General features: G+C 37.4%; 1 protein-coding gene across 1 annotated transcript in view; it reads right to left on the reverse strand.

Annotated features, from left to right (window-relative positions):
• ALDH1A2 (aldehyde dehydrogenase 1 family member A2) overlaps positions 1-18747 on the reverse strand; it is a 98077-nt gene that overhangs the window by 50954 nt on the left and 28376 nt on the right. The window contains exons 2-4 of the mRNA XM_081229534.1: positions 10410-10514; positions 10087-10227; positions 7105-7234 (exon numbers count right to left, since the gene is read on the reverse strand). Of these exons, the coding sequence (XP_081085660.1) occupies positions 7105-7234; positions 10087-10227; positions 10410-10514 (376 nt within the window). The remainder of the gene's footprint in view (positions 1-7104; positions 7235-10086; positions 10228-10409; positions 10515-18747) is intronic.

Consider the following 18747-nt stretch of genomic DNA (forward strand, 5'->3'; position numbering starts at 1 on the left):
ATCACAGCAGGATCCTTTTTGACCCACCTCCTAGAGAAATGGAAATAAAGACAAAAATAAAGAAATGGGACCTAATGAAACTTCAAAGCTTTTGCACAGCAAAGGAAACCATAATCAAGACGACAAGACAGGCCTCAGAATGGGAGAAAATATTTGCAAACGAAGCAACTGACAAAGGATTAACCTCCAAAATATACAAACAAACAACCCAATCCAAAAATGGGCAGAAGACCTAAATAGACATTTCTCCAAAGAAGATATACAGATTGCCAACAAACACATGAAAGGATGCTCAACATCACTAATCATTAGAGAAACGCAAATCAAAACTACAATGAGGTATCATCTCACACCGGTCAGAATGGCCATCATCAAAAAGTCTACACGAAACAAAAACAAAAAACAAAAAACAAAAAAAAAAACAATAGGGGCTTCCCTGGTGGCGCAGTGGTTGAGAGTCCGCCTCCCGATGCAGGGGACACGGGTTCGTGCCCCAGTCCGGGAAGATCCCACATGCCGCGGAGTGGCTGGGCCCGTGAGCCGTGGCCACTGAGCCTGCATGTCCGGAGCCTGTGCTCCACAACGGGAGAGGCCACAACAGTGAGAGGCCTGCGTACTGCAAAAACAAACAAACAAACAAACAAGTCTACAAACAATAAATGCTGGACAGGGTGTGGAGAAAAGGGAACCTTCTTGCACTGTTGGTGGGAATGTAAACTGATACAGTCACTATGGAGAACAGTATGGAAGTTCCCTAAAAAACTAAAAATAGAACTACTATATGACCCAGTTATCTCACTACTGGGCATATACCCTGAGAAAACCATAATTCAGAAAGAGTCATGTACCACAATGTTCATTGCAGCTCTATTTACAATAGCCAGGACATGGAAGCAACCTAAGTGTCCACTGACAGATAAATGGATAAAGAAGATGTGGCACATATATACAATGAAATATTACTCAGCCATAAAAAGAAACGAAATTGAGTTATTTGTAGTGAGGTGGATGGACCTAGAGTCTGTCATGCAGAGTGAAGTAACCGTATGCTAACACATATATATGGAATCTAAAAAAAAATGGTTCTGAAGAACCTGGGGGCAGGACAGGAATAAAGACACAGATGTAGAGAATGGACTTGAGGACATGGGGAGGGGGAAAAGTAAGCTGGGACGAAGTGAGGAAGTGGCATGGACATATATACACTACCAAATGTAAAACAGATAGCTAGTGGGAAGCAGCCGCATGGCACAGGGAAATCAGCTCGGTGCTTTGTGTCCACCTAGGGGGTGGGATAGGGAGGGTAGGAGGGAGACGCAAGAGGGAGGGGATATGGGGATATATGTATATGTACAGCTGATTCACTTTGTTATACAGCAGAAACTAACACACCATTGTAAAGCAATTATACTCCAATAAAGATGTTAAAAAAAAAAGAAGAAATGGCTCCCAACTACAATATGAAGAGTATTTCAAGAATTGCTACAAATCTTACATATCTGGTAACACTAAAAATGAGTTTACTTAGCAGCATCAAAATCTGTAACAGAATTCAATGAACGGATGGCCATCTTCTAATCTCTAATTTGTATACAGAATTACCTTTCAAGGAGCTAGTAACCCTTTTGGTGACCCCAGTATTAAACAATTAGACCAACTACATTGAACTAGTTCATTTTGTCCTCTAGCAGATTCCTATGTATTCTGAGACTGAACAGACCTCACTGAACATTTTACAGCTATAAGGATAAACTCTATAAATGCTTATACAGACACTGGAGACGACATTAGCATACAGTGGTGCTAACACTATTTCTCCCAAGAGGCTGCTGGTAGCATCTCAAAAGTTAAACTACATGCTCCTGAGTCGGTTATGAAGATATAGTAGCTCTACTACTACTCCATTACATCATCTTGGAAAGTTACTTTACTTCTCCAGACCTCAGTTTCTCTGCCTGAAAAATGAGGAGACTGGCCTTAGTGATCCCTGAGTTCTTCTTCAGCCTTAACCTCTCAAAGAGGTTACATGTGAAGCAGACTTTGTGATCTCCTGTCACCACCAATTCAGGTAACTACCTACCCTGGGTTCTTAGGTGGGCACAGCAAATAGCTCCTCATTCTCATTCTGAGTGAACAGTAAGATCTCACCATATGGGTTCTCTGCTGACAACGCTAAATTAGATCGAGCTGTTAAAGGCAAAACCTTAGGATATGAGTCAATTTCTGCACATTTTTAGCCTACTTAGTTCAACAGGTAAAACTGAAAGGAGGTAAAGTAGATAAATAATTACAGATGGCCTGAGTAGTTTTTTAAACTTTTCTATATGCTAATGTATCATAAGGTCATTTTTATGTCAAAATTCAGCTTAAAGCTGAACCACATTTTCTCTGCTTACGTACCACAAAATAAATAAAATCAATATTGTTAAAGAGAAAAATCGTAAGTAATGTAAATCAATTATCCTCTATTTTTCCTTCAGTGAACTAAAAACAATCTTTGTTCCTTCCCCCATCACAAGGAGTTTGTGGCCATGAGAGGTTAAAAATAATACAGGTTAAAAATAATCAAAATGGGGATAAAACTACTTCCCCTGGAGGGCTTCTATGAAATTAGAGATATTGTAACGGGCACAAAGAAGGTGTACAATAAATCATAATAATGATTATTATTTATCATCATAATTAGCAGATGTTATTGCAGAAGGGTCAAAGCATAGGATTTATGGTCAGAAAGAATGGCTCCATTGAGTACCATGGCAGGAAATAATAGACAATGTTGTAAAGGGAAGAACATCAAGACCCTTGTGAATCAAACGAATACTGCATGATTCTGTGATAACATCCAACTGTGGGCCTTGAGGGGGATGTGACAGAAAGGGATGGGAGAATCTTTCAATTCAGAGGGAGAAACAGCTGCCCAGTGGATGGCTCAAAAGTGGTCATGCCATAACCCTTTTCTACTCCCAAATATTTTAGAGGGAGGCTACCCTTCAGGGGGAGGGGAAAAGTACATACTTGCTCTCTCCAAGTGATTATTCATTATGTAATCAAAATCTCTTTCTAAAACACAATTCTGATCAAAGCATTCATTTACTTAAAATAATTCAGTGACTCACCATTACTGTGGAATAAAACTTGCAGCACGGTTTCCCCAGGCCCAGAGCCCCTCTGCCTTCTAAATCTGGCTATACTTTCAGATCCACTAGCACACTGTACTCTCCTCCCTCCATACTTCACACAGGTTGTTATCACTGCTGGTGATGGCCCTATCTCCATCTTCACTTACCTACCCTTGTACAGGCATCACCTTGTACATCACACTTCCTTCTCCAGGAAGCCTTAATACTGGGTGAGATGCCTTTTCTACGGAGTACCATTGTCCTTTGTACTTCCATATGTGAATAAGCCACTCTGTATTGCACCTGGCTGTCTACCTGTTTGTTTTCTTTACTATACTATGGACATCTTACTTGTTCACCTTTGCAACTCCACTGCTTAAACACCGGTGCTCAGAAAAAAAATCTGCTGAATGAATGAATGTATGAAGGAATGAGAGGATGCCTGAGAGACCGAGGCTGAAGCCTGGTACAGCAGGTGAAGGAAGAGCTCTTCCCATTACGAGACAGAACGCCCAGCCTTCCTAAATGGGAAGGAGTCCAAGAGACAATAGCGTAATTCTTCCCACTCTTTCTGGTTCTTATCCTTTAGTGTCAGGGATACTAAGCTGGATGAACCATGGAGTACGATTCAATTTAACAAAGCAGCTTTATATTAAAAAAACACCTTTCAGGTTTATTTTTATGGGTGACCAGGCAGAACTGTGCTTTCCATCCTTGTATTTCTCCTAGGAGCAATGGTTCAGTATTTACTAACTCAGTGTCCACACCAACTTTATAGAAAATAACTACCTTGAATAATGAGAATCAACTGGATGTTAACCTAAAAATCGGAAGAGGGTGACTGGCCTCTTCCTTTTCCCGCCCTGCTGTACAGGTCTCCACAAGAGGGTCTACAATGGCTTAGGCAGAAAGAGACTTGGGTTTAAATCTCAGGCCTGCCACTTACTCACATGTGACCTTGTTCAAGACACTAAACCCTCACTGTCTCATTTTCTCACCTGCAAAATGGGTACAATACCTTTTAAAATCTGACCTGTTTCACAGGATCATACACAGAATCACATAGATCCTGTATGTGAACGAAACTTTTACATGCTCAAGTGCTTTGCAAACATAAAGTATATTATCCCTTTATATTATAATTTCAAACAAAATTAGGGTGTTTCACAGGGAAATGTATGTAACACAATAAAGACCTCATGGTTAAAGGCTAACGGCTTTCCTATATTCCAGATTTCATTGAAAAAAGCCAAGAACACAGAGACAAAAATCAAGCTGATGTTAAATTATAAAGTTACAAATGACAAATAAAGCACAAATGGATTGACTGAACAAATTTGAGAATAAATAAGTAAATAATAATGACGCTCCCTTTCCCTGATCGTCCACTATCACCCCTCTGGCTTAGCCAACTAGATTCCCTAAGCACTGAACTAGCCAAAGGGGTTGTGAGATGAATTCTCAGGAGCCTACAGGCATGTCCAAATGTATCTAAAACTGGAACAGAAGGGAAAACGGCCAAGTTCATGTTTGCCGTCATCCTTCCAACTGCTTGAGGCACCACAGCAAAAAGGTCTTACATCCCAGACCCCCAGCTTCCTAGGAGCTCTGCTTAATGACCTGAATCCCTGGAGAGTCCCTCATCCTGGTATCCCTCTAAACGCACTTCAGGAAAAACTGGAGAAACAAAAATTACTTGGCATTTAAGGGAATTCCTCACTTTTTGTCCTTCACAGGCTGGACACCAGTTTATGAGTAAAGGTGGGAGAGACTACTGTGAAAGACTTTTCTAAGCCCTGTATTTCTAACTCAGAATCCCCAAAGAGCATCAGATGAAAACAGTGAGACTTATAGACCAACCACCTCTACTGCCCGATAAAGTTACAGTAAAGTATCAAACATTATCAGGAACTCCAATAAATCTTTATCTAATCAATCAAGGTCTTCTCTCCTAAGGAGGCAAAAAACCAAGTTATCGTTAGGTCAAATACCAGGTCAAATGTGTACAGCCTTCTGTTTCACCTTATTTCTAAGATATCTCTAAATCATTTGAAAAGATGTTTAAATACCTGAAACACATTTGTTGTCTTAGTGAAATGGCAGGTGGGGTGAGATGCAAAACCACCAGGGCCTTTGATCCTGATAATTTCCTTTCTGCACTGAAACAGAAGAGGTCAACCTGAAAAGGCTGGCGCATGTCCTGCTCCTGACAAAGGTTTTCATTCCCAGGCCCTCCCACAGGTATGCTTATGCCAATGACTCTGCCTCACTTAGGCCATTCCTCGATCCTACAAATGAGGCCAGAGAACAGTGGTCTGCAATATCCCAGAGCCAGGAGTGAAGTAAGATTCTGACATTCCTTAAGAACAGTCTTCTCCATCCTTCTGAGTCTGCTGAACGTGGGAAACTTCTGGATGGTGGGGAAGAGTCCCTATAACCAGAAATGCATTTCCTAAAGACTAACATTCCACATGTCACCATCATTCACGGAGGTAATTTTAAAATAGTCCTTTGAAGCCTCATCTCTGTCCCTTCTCCCTTCTCACTGTGACTTCTTCTCTTCTTGCTAAATGAGGCATCGCAATGGCCACGTGGTTGGTGCTGGTCTCTGTATCGTCTCCTCACTACGCAAGGCAGAGAACCCGGCAGCATAGGCATCATCTGGCAGCTTGTTACGAATACAGAATCTCAGGCCCCATCCTAGACCTGCACTTGAAGAAGATTCCAGGTGATACATATGCACATTCAAGTTTGAGAAGCACTGCTCTAAGCCAGCTACAGTATCAGCCAATCATCTCCTTTTCTGGTAAACCAATCCTCAGCCTAGGAAGGCCCAAACTGAGCACTCCAAAGTTCCCAGCATCACTTTCCACTCTTCCTAGTATGTACAGGGAAAGCAGGCTGTTTTCCAGAGAACACAGGTAGAGTACCTGGCATGTTACTTAGCAGCATCCAGAAGCCACTCAAAAACATGTATTTTCTTTCTTTATGTGTATTCACCACTGCCAATATCGTCATATCTCTTCCAGTTGGTCCCTTTCCTGTCGTGATATCTCTTCTACCCAGTATCTAAAATGGATCCTCTAGTGAAGTGATTCACCAGGCTCTAATGTCAAAGTTTCAGCTCTACAATTTATTTGCTGGGTGAATCAGGAAAACTAACCTTTCTAGGCCTCAGTTTTCTCCTCTGTCAATAAAGATGTTAATAACAGTGCCTTCCCCTTGGGGCTGCTATGAAAGCATTTCATTTGATATTAGCTACAGCTAGTATTCATGCTCAGACCGAGACCTTTCCCCCAAATTAGTTTGGATACTTTCCCTTTCCTTTAAAGGGCTACAGCACTGGCAGGCCAAGCCACACGACTTAGCACCTAACTGTAACTCTCCTGTAGAGATCTTTGTTTTGTGTTACTGGTTTTGCCTCCAAACCTGGATCTTAAAAAAAAGTGTCAGGATGGTGGTTGTTTTTACAGACTGTAAAAGTAATTTATAGGAAATACAGAAAATATAGAAAAATATGAAAAAGAAACAATAAATAATCTCACCACTAAGAAAAAACAACTGTTAACATTTTAGAGGATTTCCTTCCAAACAAGATCTTATGTTTCAGGAGAGCAAGGGCCAAGTCTTAATCTTCTCAGAATTTTCCCTGGCTTCCCCACACCTAGCACCTCTCCACACTCCCAGCACCTAACCTACCACAGTGCTAAGCACTTTACTGCTGACAAACACACGCCTGTTCCTTAGCTGAGAGATGTACTGATGTGGCTTGCCCCTACACCTGTGTGTGGACTGTCTGCATATTGAAATAAGGATACTGTCAGAATTAGTGACATAATCTGTTTAGTTCTTTGTTCGGTTCAAGCTGCTGTAAAAGTGTGCTTAGATCTGTACTCCATGTGACTGCTGTTTGTGTTTGGTGGTGAAAGTGTGTTTCTGGTGAAGCCTCATGTTTCCCTTTTCAACGTACTCAGATTACACATACCTACAGGAATGGTCATCCCGTGAATTTTATCAGCCCAGCCTGCGTAATACCGAAGGGTTTTGATGACTCCTTGCAAATCGACGTAAAAAGCTTGCAGGAACGGTTTGCCACCATTTAGGGATTCCATGGTCTGTAGGAAAAGAAATGGAGAGAACTTTCCAATGATACACTCAGTAACTTCTACAGCAGAAGAAAAAAGGAATAGAGAGAATACAAATGAATCTGAACAATGATGCATACCTGGTCAACTCTGATTTCCCAAATGAAAAGATTTTTAGTACCGTCTGTTTAGTTTAGTTTCCAGTAAAAACCACAATGAACTTATATGTGTGTGTTCTTGTGCCTGTGTGTTTCCAGTAACCACTATCCCAATATATAAACACAACTGGTGATAAAGAAGTGTTCTGCTTGTCAAACCAGCTTCTGTTGTATTAATGATCAGAGCTGAGTGGGGATTTTTCGGAGTCTACACCAGTATTCTGAATCCAAAAAGAGGGGCAGGGACATGGGCTTTTATGCAGTTGATGAGACTATAAAACGTTCCCCACACTGCCAAGACCCCTGCTGAGAAATGGAATAGGCACGGTGCACAGCGAGTTTATTTATTACCACCAAATAAACAAGATCTCCTCTAGGGAAGCTCATACTATAACAACTTGAGGGCTGTTTTTTCATAAATATTTATGTTAATAACCATTATCTGTTAAGAGTGAAGTATCTGGTCCATTTAATAAAAATAGAGTTAGAGTTATTAAGCAGTTTTAGATGATAAATATTATTTTAATGACACATTCCTATAGGGTAAATCTGTAACATAAAGAATTACAAATGAACACAATGAAATGAGAAGAGTATTTCGACTTGAGAAATAGTAAAGGTGTTACATATTTAACAAATAAAATTTTAAAAAATGTTTGTAATCTCATGTTCTTCTCTTCAAGGACATTTTACAACACATACTGGTACAAAAATTATTTGAGTGCTGACAAAACTAAAATTGAAATATTCTCCATTCAATGACATGAAAATATTATTTACAGTGCAATTTTTCCACTTACCATGTGTATAAGACGGAACTCATTTTAAAATATCATGTGACCTATTCACTGTATATTGGCTCACCTTTATTAAAGGAAATCAAGTTATTTCCCAGTTCTTTTTAGAATATTTATATGTCTGTGAGATGAGCATTACATTCTCCATGGAGCAGGTATAGAGCCAAGGTCTTGACAGCATAGACTGAAGTAGAGTCAATAACCAGAGTTGGGCCACCTAAATGGTCCATCCCTATGAGCTGTTGACACCAGCTAAACTTACCTGAGAGTTGCCAGCCCTAGGTTTATTTTCAATTGTGTTTACCTGGGTGCAGTATTAACTTCAGTATTCTGGTCAGGAGCTCCCCTATATTCGAGAGGCTACCTCTTAACAAAACTCACTCCTCTCATGGCTTGGCAGTGTTTAAAAGTAGAAATCACATTTAAGTGTGATGGGGCAAAGGACTTGACCACAGTGAGAAATATGTCAGAAACAGGATGGCATATGAATTTTATGACATGAAAATATAACAGCAGAAATGAACTATATCATCATCTAGTAAGTACTGCTAATCTAATGTTATAAATATTGTATGGATTTAACTCAATTAAACAGACACTTACAGACCATCAATGTGCCCCCATTCACCGTTTATGTGTCACAAACTATGCTAGGATTACGAAAAATGGAGTAAAATATAATTTTCACTCTCAAAGAAATCATAATCCAGTAAAGAGACAGCATATAGACCAGCATTCCCCCAAGGTACTCCAAAGAATTCTGTTTTGTACGATATTGACAGGTTGGCCAGAAAAATAGTGTTGAGGCTCCAACAGGTTTGAGAAACACTGAGTAGGGCTTGTCAGAGTCTTTAATATGCTAAGTGTCTTATGAATCTCCATGGAACACCTTTTCCCAATATATATAAACACCTCATTGGAAACAGTATTCCTTGAAGTACCCAACTAGAAAATATTTTTATAGATAAATGTTATATGTAGCAAGAGTTCTAAACCATCTCCATAAAGGATTCATTTTTGTTTCCACACTATGAACAGACCCATGAAAGGGATGGTAGGAGGGAGAGCCATGGTAGAAACGACACTGAAGAAGGGTACTAATGCTTCCCTCTCCCAAAGCGAACTCAATAGTGATCTGATTTCCCAAGCAGAGGGTAGAATATAGTATGCATGGCTTTAATGCCCTGACTCAACGAGGATGCCCTAAATATTAAATGATCAACTATGGGTCATGCAGGTGGAGATCCCTACAAGACAGGTATACTGCACAGGCATTCCTAAATGGTTCCAGTTTCCAAAAAAGTTGGTATTCTCTAAGAAACTGACTTTTATTTTTAAAATAGCAACAACAATAACAACAATAAACCACTAGGAGAGGGGACATTCCTTATGTGAGAAAATGATTGTTTTAGTGAAAGAAAGTTGCTGTCTCCTCCTGTCTCTCCTATTGGTTCTAAAAGAACAAAGAGAGCAGAAGTATATGAGAGGTCCATATCATGCTCTCTGCTTCTGAAGGATTCTCTTTAGTCAAGAGGGGCTAACTCTGGAGAGGTAAAACTCTTTTGATTGCCAACAGTAATTTGGTATTGGTTTCCTGCAAGGAGCATGGTGACTCTCCTGTTGCTTGACTGGTTTTTGTCCTTTTTGTTGACTGTGGGAGGAAGGGGGATGAGGAAAGCAGGAAGGTCCTTACCAGTCATGGGAAGCTATGGTTTTGTTCTTCACAATGCAATAAGAAGAGACACTCAGCTGGTCCTCCACTTCCCCACCTGATCCCAAAGCCAAACCTCTCCCATTTTTCATGTGTATTAAAAAGCTTGTTCCCCAGGTCTACTTCACATCATAGTTTCAGAAAGACTGAGGTATCTAAATTTCAATGGAATGGTAAATTTGGGGTAAAGACGTGATGCTTTCTTAGGTTACTTACTGCAAGGACTGCCCTGTCTCGTTCCACCAAGTCTGCAAGCTTATCCAACAGACGTCCTCTTTCTGAAGCATCCATCCTTCTCCACACTGAGCCAAGAGAGAAAGCCAGGCGTGCTGCCTGCACTGCTTTGTCTATATCTGCCTGTTAGAGAGGAAGAGGCACAAGTGAAGAGAGGGATTGCTACAAATAAAGGAAGAACCATCTGCTTTCACAAAAAAGGTGATGAATGAACATCAGTGGTGATGTCTGGAGAGCATAAGTTTATTGCTTTGTTGTCTGAAGGTAGTTATTTCATATGAAATTTTTTTCTACGACAAACATACCTTGTCTGCTTCTTGAACTTCACACACCTGTTCTCCTGTGGCTGGATTATAGACAGGGAACACTCTCCCACTCTCCGAGTCCTGCCACTCGTTGTTAATAAAAATCTAAGGGAGTAGACAACAGAACGGGATCCATGAGACAGGTGACAGGAAGTCAGTCAATGGTGCCGTATTATATGGAAGTACCATAGTTGTAATACTTGCTCTGTATGATTGCTGGTATATAATTAAAGTATAGAATTTGAAGTGTTACAAGAAACCCTTGATCATTATGCAGTCCAGCCTCACCCCCAATTCAGAAATTTCCTTTGTGATATTTTTAACTCAACATCAGCCAAAGATTAAATATAATTCTTACCTTTAGTGAACCTGTCAACTACTCAGAGAGTCAAACAAGGAAGGAAGGATAGACAGTCTCACATACACACAAACCATACACTGAGATTGAGAAAGTATTCATTATAGTCCAAGCTCTGGCCAATATCCCAAAAGGGTAGATCGTGGATCAAACTGACAGTCATCCGGCCTTAGCTACTAGTTTCTCTGTCAGAGGAATAAGTGACTTCACAGGGAAATCTGAAGGGTGCTGGAATAAGCGTTTGCCTAATTTATAGTCAGATCCTGAACTGAGCAATGACTCTGACCAAACCAACTGGTGAGTTAAACAACTTACATGTATAAATCCAAGTTAGATTTCTTTCCTTTTGCTGGGTAGGCTATGTGGCTCAGCAAAGGGAAAAGGCCTATAACTTTCAAATGGGTCTCTCTAGGATTTCTTAAGAGCCTTGGTTTCTTTATATAGGAAATAAAGATTATATTAAAATGGCAAAGAAATGGTTTAAGAAATTATTCAAGTCAATTTCTCAGAAGATTTGTAAGATATGCATTAACAAAGGAGGGAAAATATAGGGAAAAACATTAAAAAATTTTTATTGATATTAAGAGAGAAATCCAAACTAATATTTTTGGACTATGAAAGTCCAAAGAATACACAAAGATACTTTACTCTGTAAAATTTACGGGGCTTCCCTGGTGGGGCAGTGGTTGAGAGTCCGCCTGCCGATGCAGGGGACACGGGTTCATGCCCCGGTCCGGGAAGATCCCACATGCCGAAAAGCGGCTGGGCCCGTGAGCCATGGCCGCTGAGCCTGCACGTCCAGAGCCTGTGCTCCGCAACGGGAGAGGCCACAACAGTGAGAGGCCTGCGTACCGCAAAAAAAAAAAAAAAAAAAAAAAAAAAAAAATTATGGCACAACAGTGAAAATTTCTGAACCTATGAACCATTCAGTAGTCAGTCAGTTTAGAACAAACACAATGATAAACTGATTTGCTACTGCCTGGCATTTTAATAATCACAGACGAGGCTGAGTGTAGATCTACAATTTAAAAAATTAAGTTCTAGATTATGCCAAAGCTTTGCTTTTTCCTTGATTTGATAAAACAATGAGTCTGTGTTGAAGGAGTCTTCTTTTCCTGAAAGCTTTTTAAGATAAAGGGGGGGAGGGGGAGGAAGACCTTAAACCTGTAAAAGCACTTAATACAAATGTATTGAGCACAAACACAGTGACCTTGTAATTGAGTAACAATTTTTTAAAGTTTTTACTATGAATGTCTAAACATGCTTAACATACTGTATTCATTTATATAATGTATTCAATAAATGCATAGATATTTCTAGACACAGGAGAGGCAAAGATGATTAAGAGTTCCAGCCTTCCAGGGTCAACAGTCTCTAGTAGTTCATTAAATACCCACAACAACCCTAACGGCAGGATTTTATTATCTCAACTGAAGATGAAAAAATTGAGAGGTTAAAAGTCCGAAGAAGCAGGTTCTCATTGTGGCTCTGATTCAAAGTCCACTGCTCTTTCCACTACACCATGGTTTCCAGGACTGCTCAGCCCAAAGAAACACAACTAGTTATGTCCAAGCCTAAATTAGATCTATAGTTCTTGAGGACTCCTGATCTAGTTCTCTTTTCACTCCATTTAACAAATTTCCTAACATTTCACAGCTCATCAAATCTGCACACTCCTTTGAAATACAATATGATCTCAAAGGTAGCAAAAGAAAAAAATTAAGAGGTTAGTTTCATTAAAGATTCACTTCTAGAGATTATCAGGTTTAAAGGAGAACGGGTCTTGCCAATATTCCTCATTCCTTTTATTCACTATTTGACTGAAACTTCTTAACCCTTGGAATATCATCAGATCCAATTATAGTTTTAAGCTTCTTTGTTGAACAGTTCTAAATGTAAGGATTGATATTTCATGACTTTTATTGTTTCTTAGAGGTCTTCCAAAGATCAAAGAGAAAAATTACTTATTTTTTAACAGAATAAAGTTCATTCTCTTACTGTTATCATTTAAGTACATTGATCGTTTTATCAATCTAAAATACATTATGGGATCTTAGTGAGCTTTTCCTTATCTTGAAACATATTGCTAATTTCATCATTCTTGGAATTATTTCATCACTCAATTATTTCCAACTATGCTTAAAAAAACCCTAAAATAATAAGGAAACAAAAACATTATGGAACTGTCTAGAAATGAATAAATAAACACATCCCTACTATTTCATCATCTTTTGGTTTTATTATTGTATTATCCAAAGTAATGCATTATGTCTCAAAAGGGTATAAATAAAGAAGTGTGGAGACACCATCTTTGTCATATTCTTTTTACCTTTCATTGAACAGTTAAGAATTCACAATTTTTCATTTCTGTCCATAATGAGAAAGAGAAGAAAACTAATAGAAAAAGACATTTCATAACTGTTAGATGAGTCAGAAGCTGAAGGCAAAGAGACAGAAACACTAGAGACTGCTGATGAGGGTGTAATTGACTGTATAAGCAAAATCTTGGACTATGAGTTTTTAGGATAAATAAATGAATTTTCTCCAAATTAATAATCAGAGAGCAAACAAGATACTTATCAACACAAAAAGGAAATATGATAGTCTAACCCAACTAGTCATTAATAGGAAGGACTTAATAATTTAAAACCATCCGTTTTTGATAAGAGAACATGTAAGAATTCTTTTATCTTTCATGATATTTGTGGGTAAAAATTTACTTGATATGATTCAAAAATGGACAAATGCTGAAGGTAGGTGTATACACAAAGGTGACTGGAGTACAGATATTACGTAGAAATAAAAATGTTCATGGGATTGATCAATCTAATTTACATTTATAAAACTAAAAATGAAAATGCTTTTGTAATATGGAACAAAAATGGCCATGCTCTTTTCTACAAGATTATGAGCCTTCAAACTTTTCAACAGTATTACATTATGATAATGCAAATGCAAGAAGAACCAGAGGTAACAGTAAGATATAACCTATAAGAGATGTGTTTAAAATCTGCAATCAATATTTATGGCATAAATATTTCCAGTTTCAAACATGATGGCTGATGAGTAGTTAGTTGCATTCAAAGGCCATTGCTCACTTCATGTACATATACCTCCAATACCAGGAAAATATGGAAGAAAAGTTGGGTTTGTTATGTTTAAATTCTTGTTCTGTTTTCACTGTCTCTTTCACTTTTCTAAATTTTTCATAAAATAACTTAATTTTAAAACTTTATAGCCTCCATTGGACCCAGATGGTAAATGTGATGACTATTTTTCCTGGTATGCCAAACATTAAAATATTTGATAGTTTTACTATGCTATTATTTCTTATAGACCTAGCCTTATGACAAAAAACAAAGGAAAGCAAATTCCTCCAAAATACTTGAAGGTTTTCATCTTCTCTGAGCAATTTCAAAAGTTTTGAATGCTGTCTAAAGTGTCCTTCTCTGACCAGGGCTCCTTAAAGAAACAATATATCTCAGGGCTCTAGAGGGAAAGGACAAGATGATCCTGGAATACTCTGGTGCCAGAAATCAAGTACATGCTCAGAAACTGATGGAGACATATCAAAAGGACACAGGAGCCAACATGAAGGGGCTCCCAATGGTCAATACTGGGACAATTTAAGCAACAAAACAAATAGTGATAGTAAAGGATTATTACCCAAAGAATAAAAAAGGCATCCAAGAGTCCAAAATGATATAAATTTTTTATGAATAAATAAATGGGGGATAAGGAAAAGCTGTTCTTAACAGTAGAATTCAAACTAATAGCTGTCAAAGAATGATGGAATTAGATTATCACCATGTGTCAAACCCCACAATAGTAATTGCTTCAGGCAAATATCATCAATGGATGGTAAAATTAGTGGGTAAAAGTATAATGAAAAATTGGATGTTTATGTAGTCTCAAAGTATCTCCCCTCAAGATTCTTATTAATGACAAAGTAGAAAATAGTAACTTATCATTGGAGAAACTTGGCAGATAGCATCTTAATCAAGTGATCAAAGTTAACATCACCAGTAATGTGACAAATTGGTCTTTCTTAACATTTCATCTGCTTGTCCTACTCATAATTAGAAAGCTGTGTTGAAATCTCCCACTTTGGTGGTAGATTTGTCAATATATCCCTTAACTCTATCATTTTTATACTTATAAATTTTAGGTTATTTTATTAGTGAATTTAAGTGGAACTATTAGATTCTCTGATAAAACAAAACCATTTATCAATATGAAGTGACCCTCTTTATTACTAATGAAACTTTGTGTCTTAAAGACTATTTTGTTTAATATTAGTAAAGCCATGTAAGCTTTTCTTTAGTATTTTCCTGATAGATCTTTTCCCATCATATTACTCTCAATTACATCTTTATTATTTTCATGTGTCCCTTTAAATGATATATGGCTATGCTTTATTTTATTCAATATGAAAATCTCTGTCTTTTAACTGGCAAGTTTAATACATTTGTATTTATTGTGATCATATTTTGTGTTAAATAATGTACCGTGTGATATTTGGACTTAATGCTTTTTATTTGTCTTGCTTTACTTTACTTCCTGTCTTCTCCCATCTTGCCTCTTTTTTCAACTTGATTAATGTTTGTTGTTTGTTTTATAATTTCCCTCTTTTATTGGTTTGGAAGTTGTACATGATCCTTCATATACATGAACATGTACATCTTTCAAGAACATGAACATCTTTCATGTTCTTTCACTGATTATCCATGATATTTTATCATGCATATCTAAGAAAATTAAGTATAAAGTTAATATATATCTTAACATTCCTCCCAAAGAATTACAAGGGCCTTAGAACACAAAATCTAATCACTCTTCTCCAGGGGCATGTTATAAAATTATTATTTTATACAGAGAAGGATTTCTTATATTTAACAAGATTTAAAAATTTTTATTCTCATGATTTCTTAGAGTTTCATTTAGTAAATATTTGTTGGGGGTAAAGTCTCAATTCTGAACATATATTTATTGCACCCTCATACTCAAAAGATACTCCCAGAAGGTTACTCAATTCTAGGAAGACAATCATTTTCTCACAATACTTTGAGAATATTATTCCAATATTTTCTATCTTGCAATGGTGTTTACAAGAAACCTCTGCTGTAAGTCTCTGGTTATCATTTCTTTGTTGATGATTTGCCTCTTCTGTCTGGTTGCTTTTCAGATCTTGTCTTTGTCTCAGTGTTTTAAGATTCATCACAATATGTCTATGTATCAATTTCTTTTTTATTTTGATAGTTAAGCATTGTGCTTGCAGCATTTCTGAGTTTTTGTCTCTTATAATTTCTGGATATTCTTAATCACTATCATCATTTCCTTGAATATCACTCTTTCTATTCTCTGCTCTGGAACTCCAAGTGTTATACCTTTTTGGTCCGTCCTCAATGTCTTTAACCATTCATATTTTCCATCTCTTTTTAAAAATATTTTATGTAAACATAGCTTTGTTATGTTTGTAAATGTGTGAAAAAATGCTCTTCTAAACAATTCAACCTATACAGGAAGGCAAAGAGAAGGTAAAAAATCACCTCAAATTTCATCATCCAGAAATAACTAAAGTTCACATATTCATGACCATCCTTCTAGACATGTCTCTAGGCAGATATACACACACACACAATTTTACGAAACAAGATCAATTTTACATGAGCTTTAGAATTTGCTTTTTTAAAAGTTAACAATATGCTATAGACATTTTTAATGGTTTCTTTGGACTCCAATGTGTATTTCTGTGTGTATGTATATAGGTGCGTGTGTGCACGCATGCATGTGTGTGCATGGGTGTAGCTTAATGTATTCAATCAGCCCTCTACTGAAAGACATTTAAGTTGTTTCTGTTCTTCTCCTTTTTCCTCTGTGCTGCAGTTGAACAATTTCTTCAGATCTATCATTCAGTTCTCTTTACTAGGTTCTAATCTGCTAATTTCAATGTTTATATTTTTATTTCTAAAAGTTCTGCTTTGTTCTTTTTCAAATCTGCATGGTCTTTTTGTTTTTGTATTAAAAATTAATACTTTAATTTTTAAAACAGTTTTAGGTTTACAGAAAACTGAGCAGACAGTACAGAGAGGTCCCATATACCTGCTATTCCTCTCCTCAGTTTCTTCTGTTTTTAATATCTTGCTTTAGTGTTGTACATTTGTTACAACGGATGGACCAGTATTGATAAAGCCCATAGATTATACCAGGCTTCACTCTTTGTGTTATACAGTTCTATGGGTTTTGAAAAATGCATAATGTCATGTATCCACCATCACTTAGCACAGAATAGTTTCTTCACTGCCCTAAATATCCTGTGCTCCACCAATTTATCCCTCCCTGTTCCCCCTAAACCCCTGACAAACACTGTTGTTTTTACTATCTCCTTCATTTTGCCTTTTCCAGAACATCATATAGCTAGAATCATATAGGAGGTAGCCTTTTCAGACTGGTTTCTTTGACTTAGCAATTTGCATTAAGGATGCAACGCATAAAAAATATTGCATCTCTCATGTTTTTTCACAGCTTACTAGCTCATTATTTCTTAATGCTGAATAATATTCCATTTATGGATGTGCCACAGTCTGTTTATCCATTCACTTTTTAAAGGACATCTTGGTTGCTTCCACTTTGGAGGAATTAAGAATAAAGTTGCTATTAACAACTTTAACTGGATGTTAAAGTTGTTTAACTGGATGTCTAGTTCCAGCACCAGTCAAAAGCCATATGCAGGTTTTTGTGTGAACATAAATTATCAACCCATTTGGGTAAATGCCCAGGAGAGTGCTGGATCACATAGCAAGACTATTCTTAGCTTTGTTAGAAGTGCCAAACTGTCTTCCCAAGTGACTGTACCATTTTGCATTCCTAACAGCAATGAATGAGAGCTCTTGTTGCTTCACATCCTTGTCAGCATTTGGTGTTGTCAGGTTTGTTTTGTCTCGTTTTGTTTGGATCTTAGCCATTTTAATAGATGTTCAATGGCACCTCATTTTAGTTTGAAATTCCCCAATGACATATGGTGTTAAGAATTTTTTCATATGCTTATTTGCTGTCTGTGTATCTTCTTGGGTGAGGAATCTTAGATCTTTTGCCCATTATATAATTGTTTTCTTCGTGCTGAATTTTAGAGTTCTTGATATAATTCGGACACAAGTCCTTCATCTAACATGTGATTTGCAAATATTTTCTGTCAGCTTGTGGCTTGTCTTTTCTTTCCCTTTTGCAGTACGTTTTGCAGATCAGAAGTTTTTCATTTTAAAGAAGTCCAACATATCATTTTTTCCTTTCATGGATCATGCTTTTAGTGTTGTATCTAAAAACTCATTGTCAAACCCAAGGTCATCTATATTTTCTCCTATACTATCTTCTAAGATTTTTATAGTTTTGCGTTTTACATTAGGTCTATGACCCATTTTAATTTTTGTGAAAGGTGCAAGGTCAGTGTCTCGATTCATTTTTGCATGTGGATGTCTAGTTCCAGCACCATGTCAAAAAGACTATCCTTTCTCAATTACTGCCTTTACTCCTTTGTTAAAGATCATTGACTATATTTGGGTGGATTTATTTTTGGGCTCTCTATTCTATTCCATTGACTTATTTGTCTATTCTTTTACCAATAGTACATTGTCTTGATTACTGTAGCTTCACAGTAAGTCTTGAAGTTGGGTACTGTCGATTCTACTTTTTTCTTCTTCAATATTATTGGCTCTTCTGCCTTTCCATATAGACCTTAGAATCTGTTTATTGATATCTACAAAATAACTTATCAGGATTGTGATTGGGATTGCATTGAATCTACAGATCAAGTCGGAAAGAATTGACGTCTTGACAATACTGAGTTTTCCTATCCATGGGATATCTCCCCATTTATCTAGATTTCCTTTAATTAATTCCATCAGAGTTCTAGATTTTTCCTCATAAAGATCTTGTACATATTTTGTTAGGTTTGTACCTAAGTATTTCTCGTTTCTGTGGCAA

This window comes from Mesoplodon bidens, assembly GCF_964165515.1.
Source record: "Mesoplodon bidens genome assembly, chromosome: 3".
Taxonomy (NCBI): Eukaryota; Metazoa; Chordata; class Mammalia; order Artiodactyla; family Ziphiidae; genus Mesoplodon; species Mesoplodon bidens.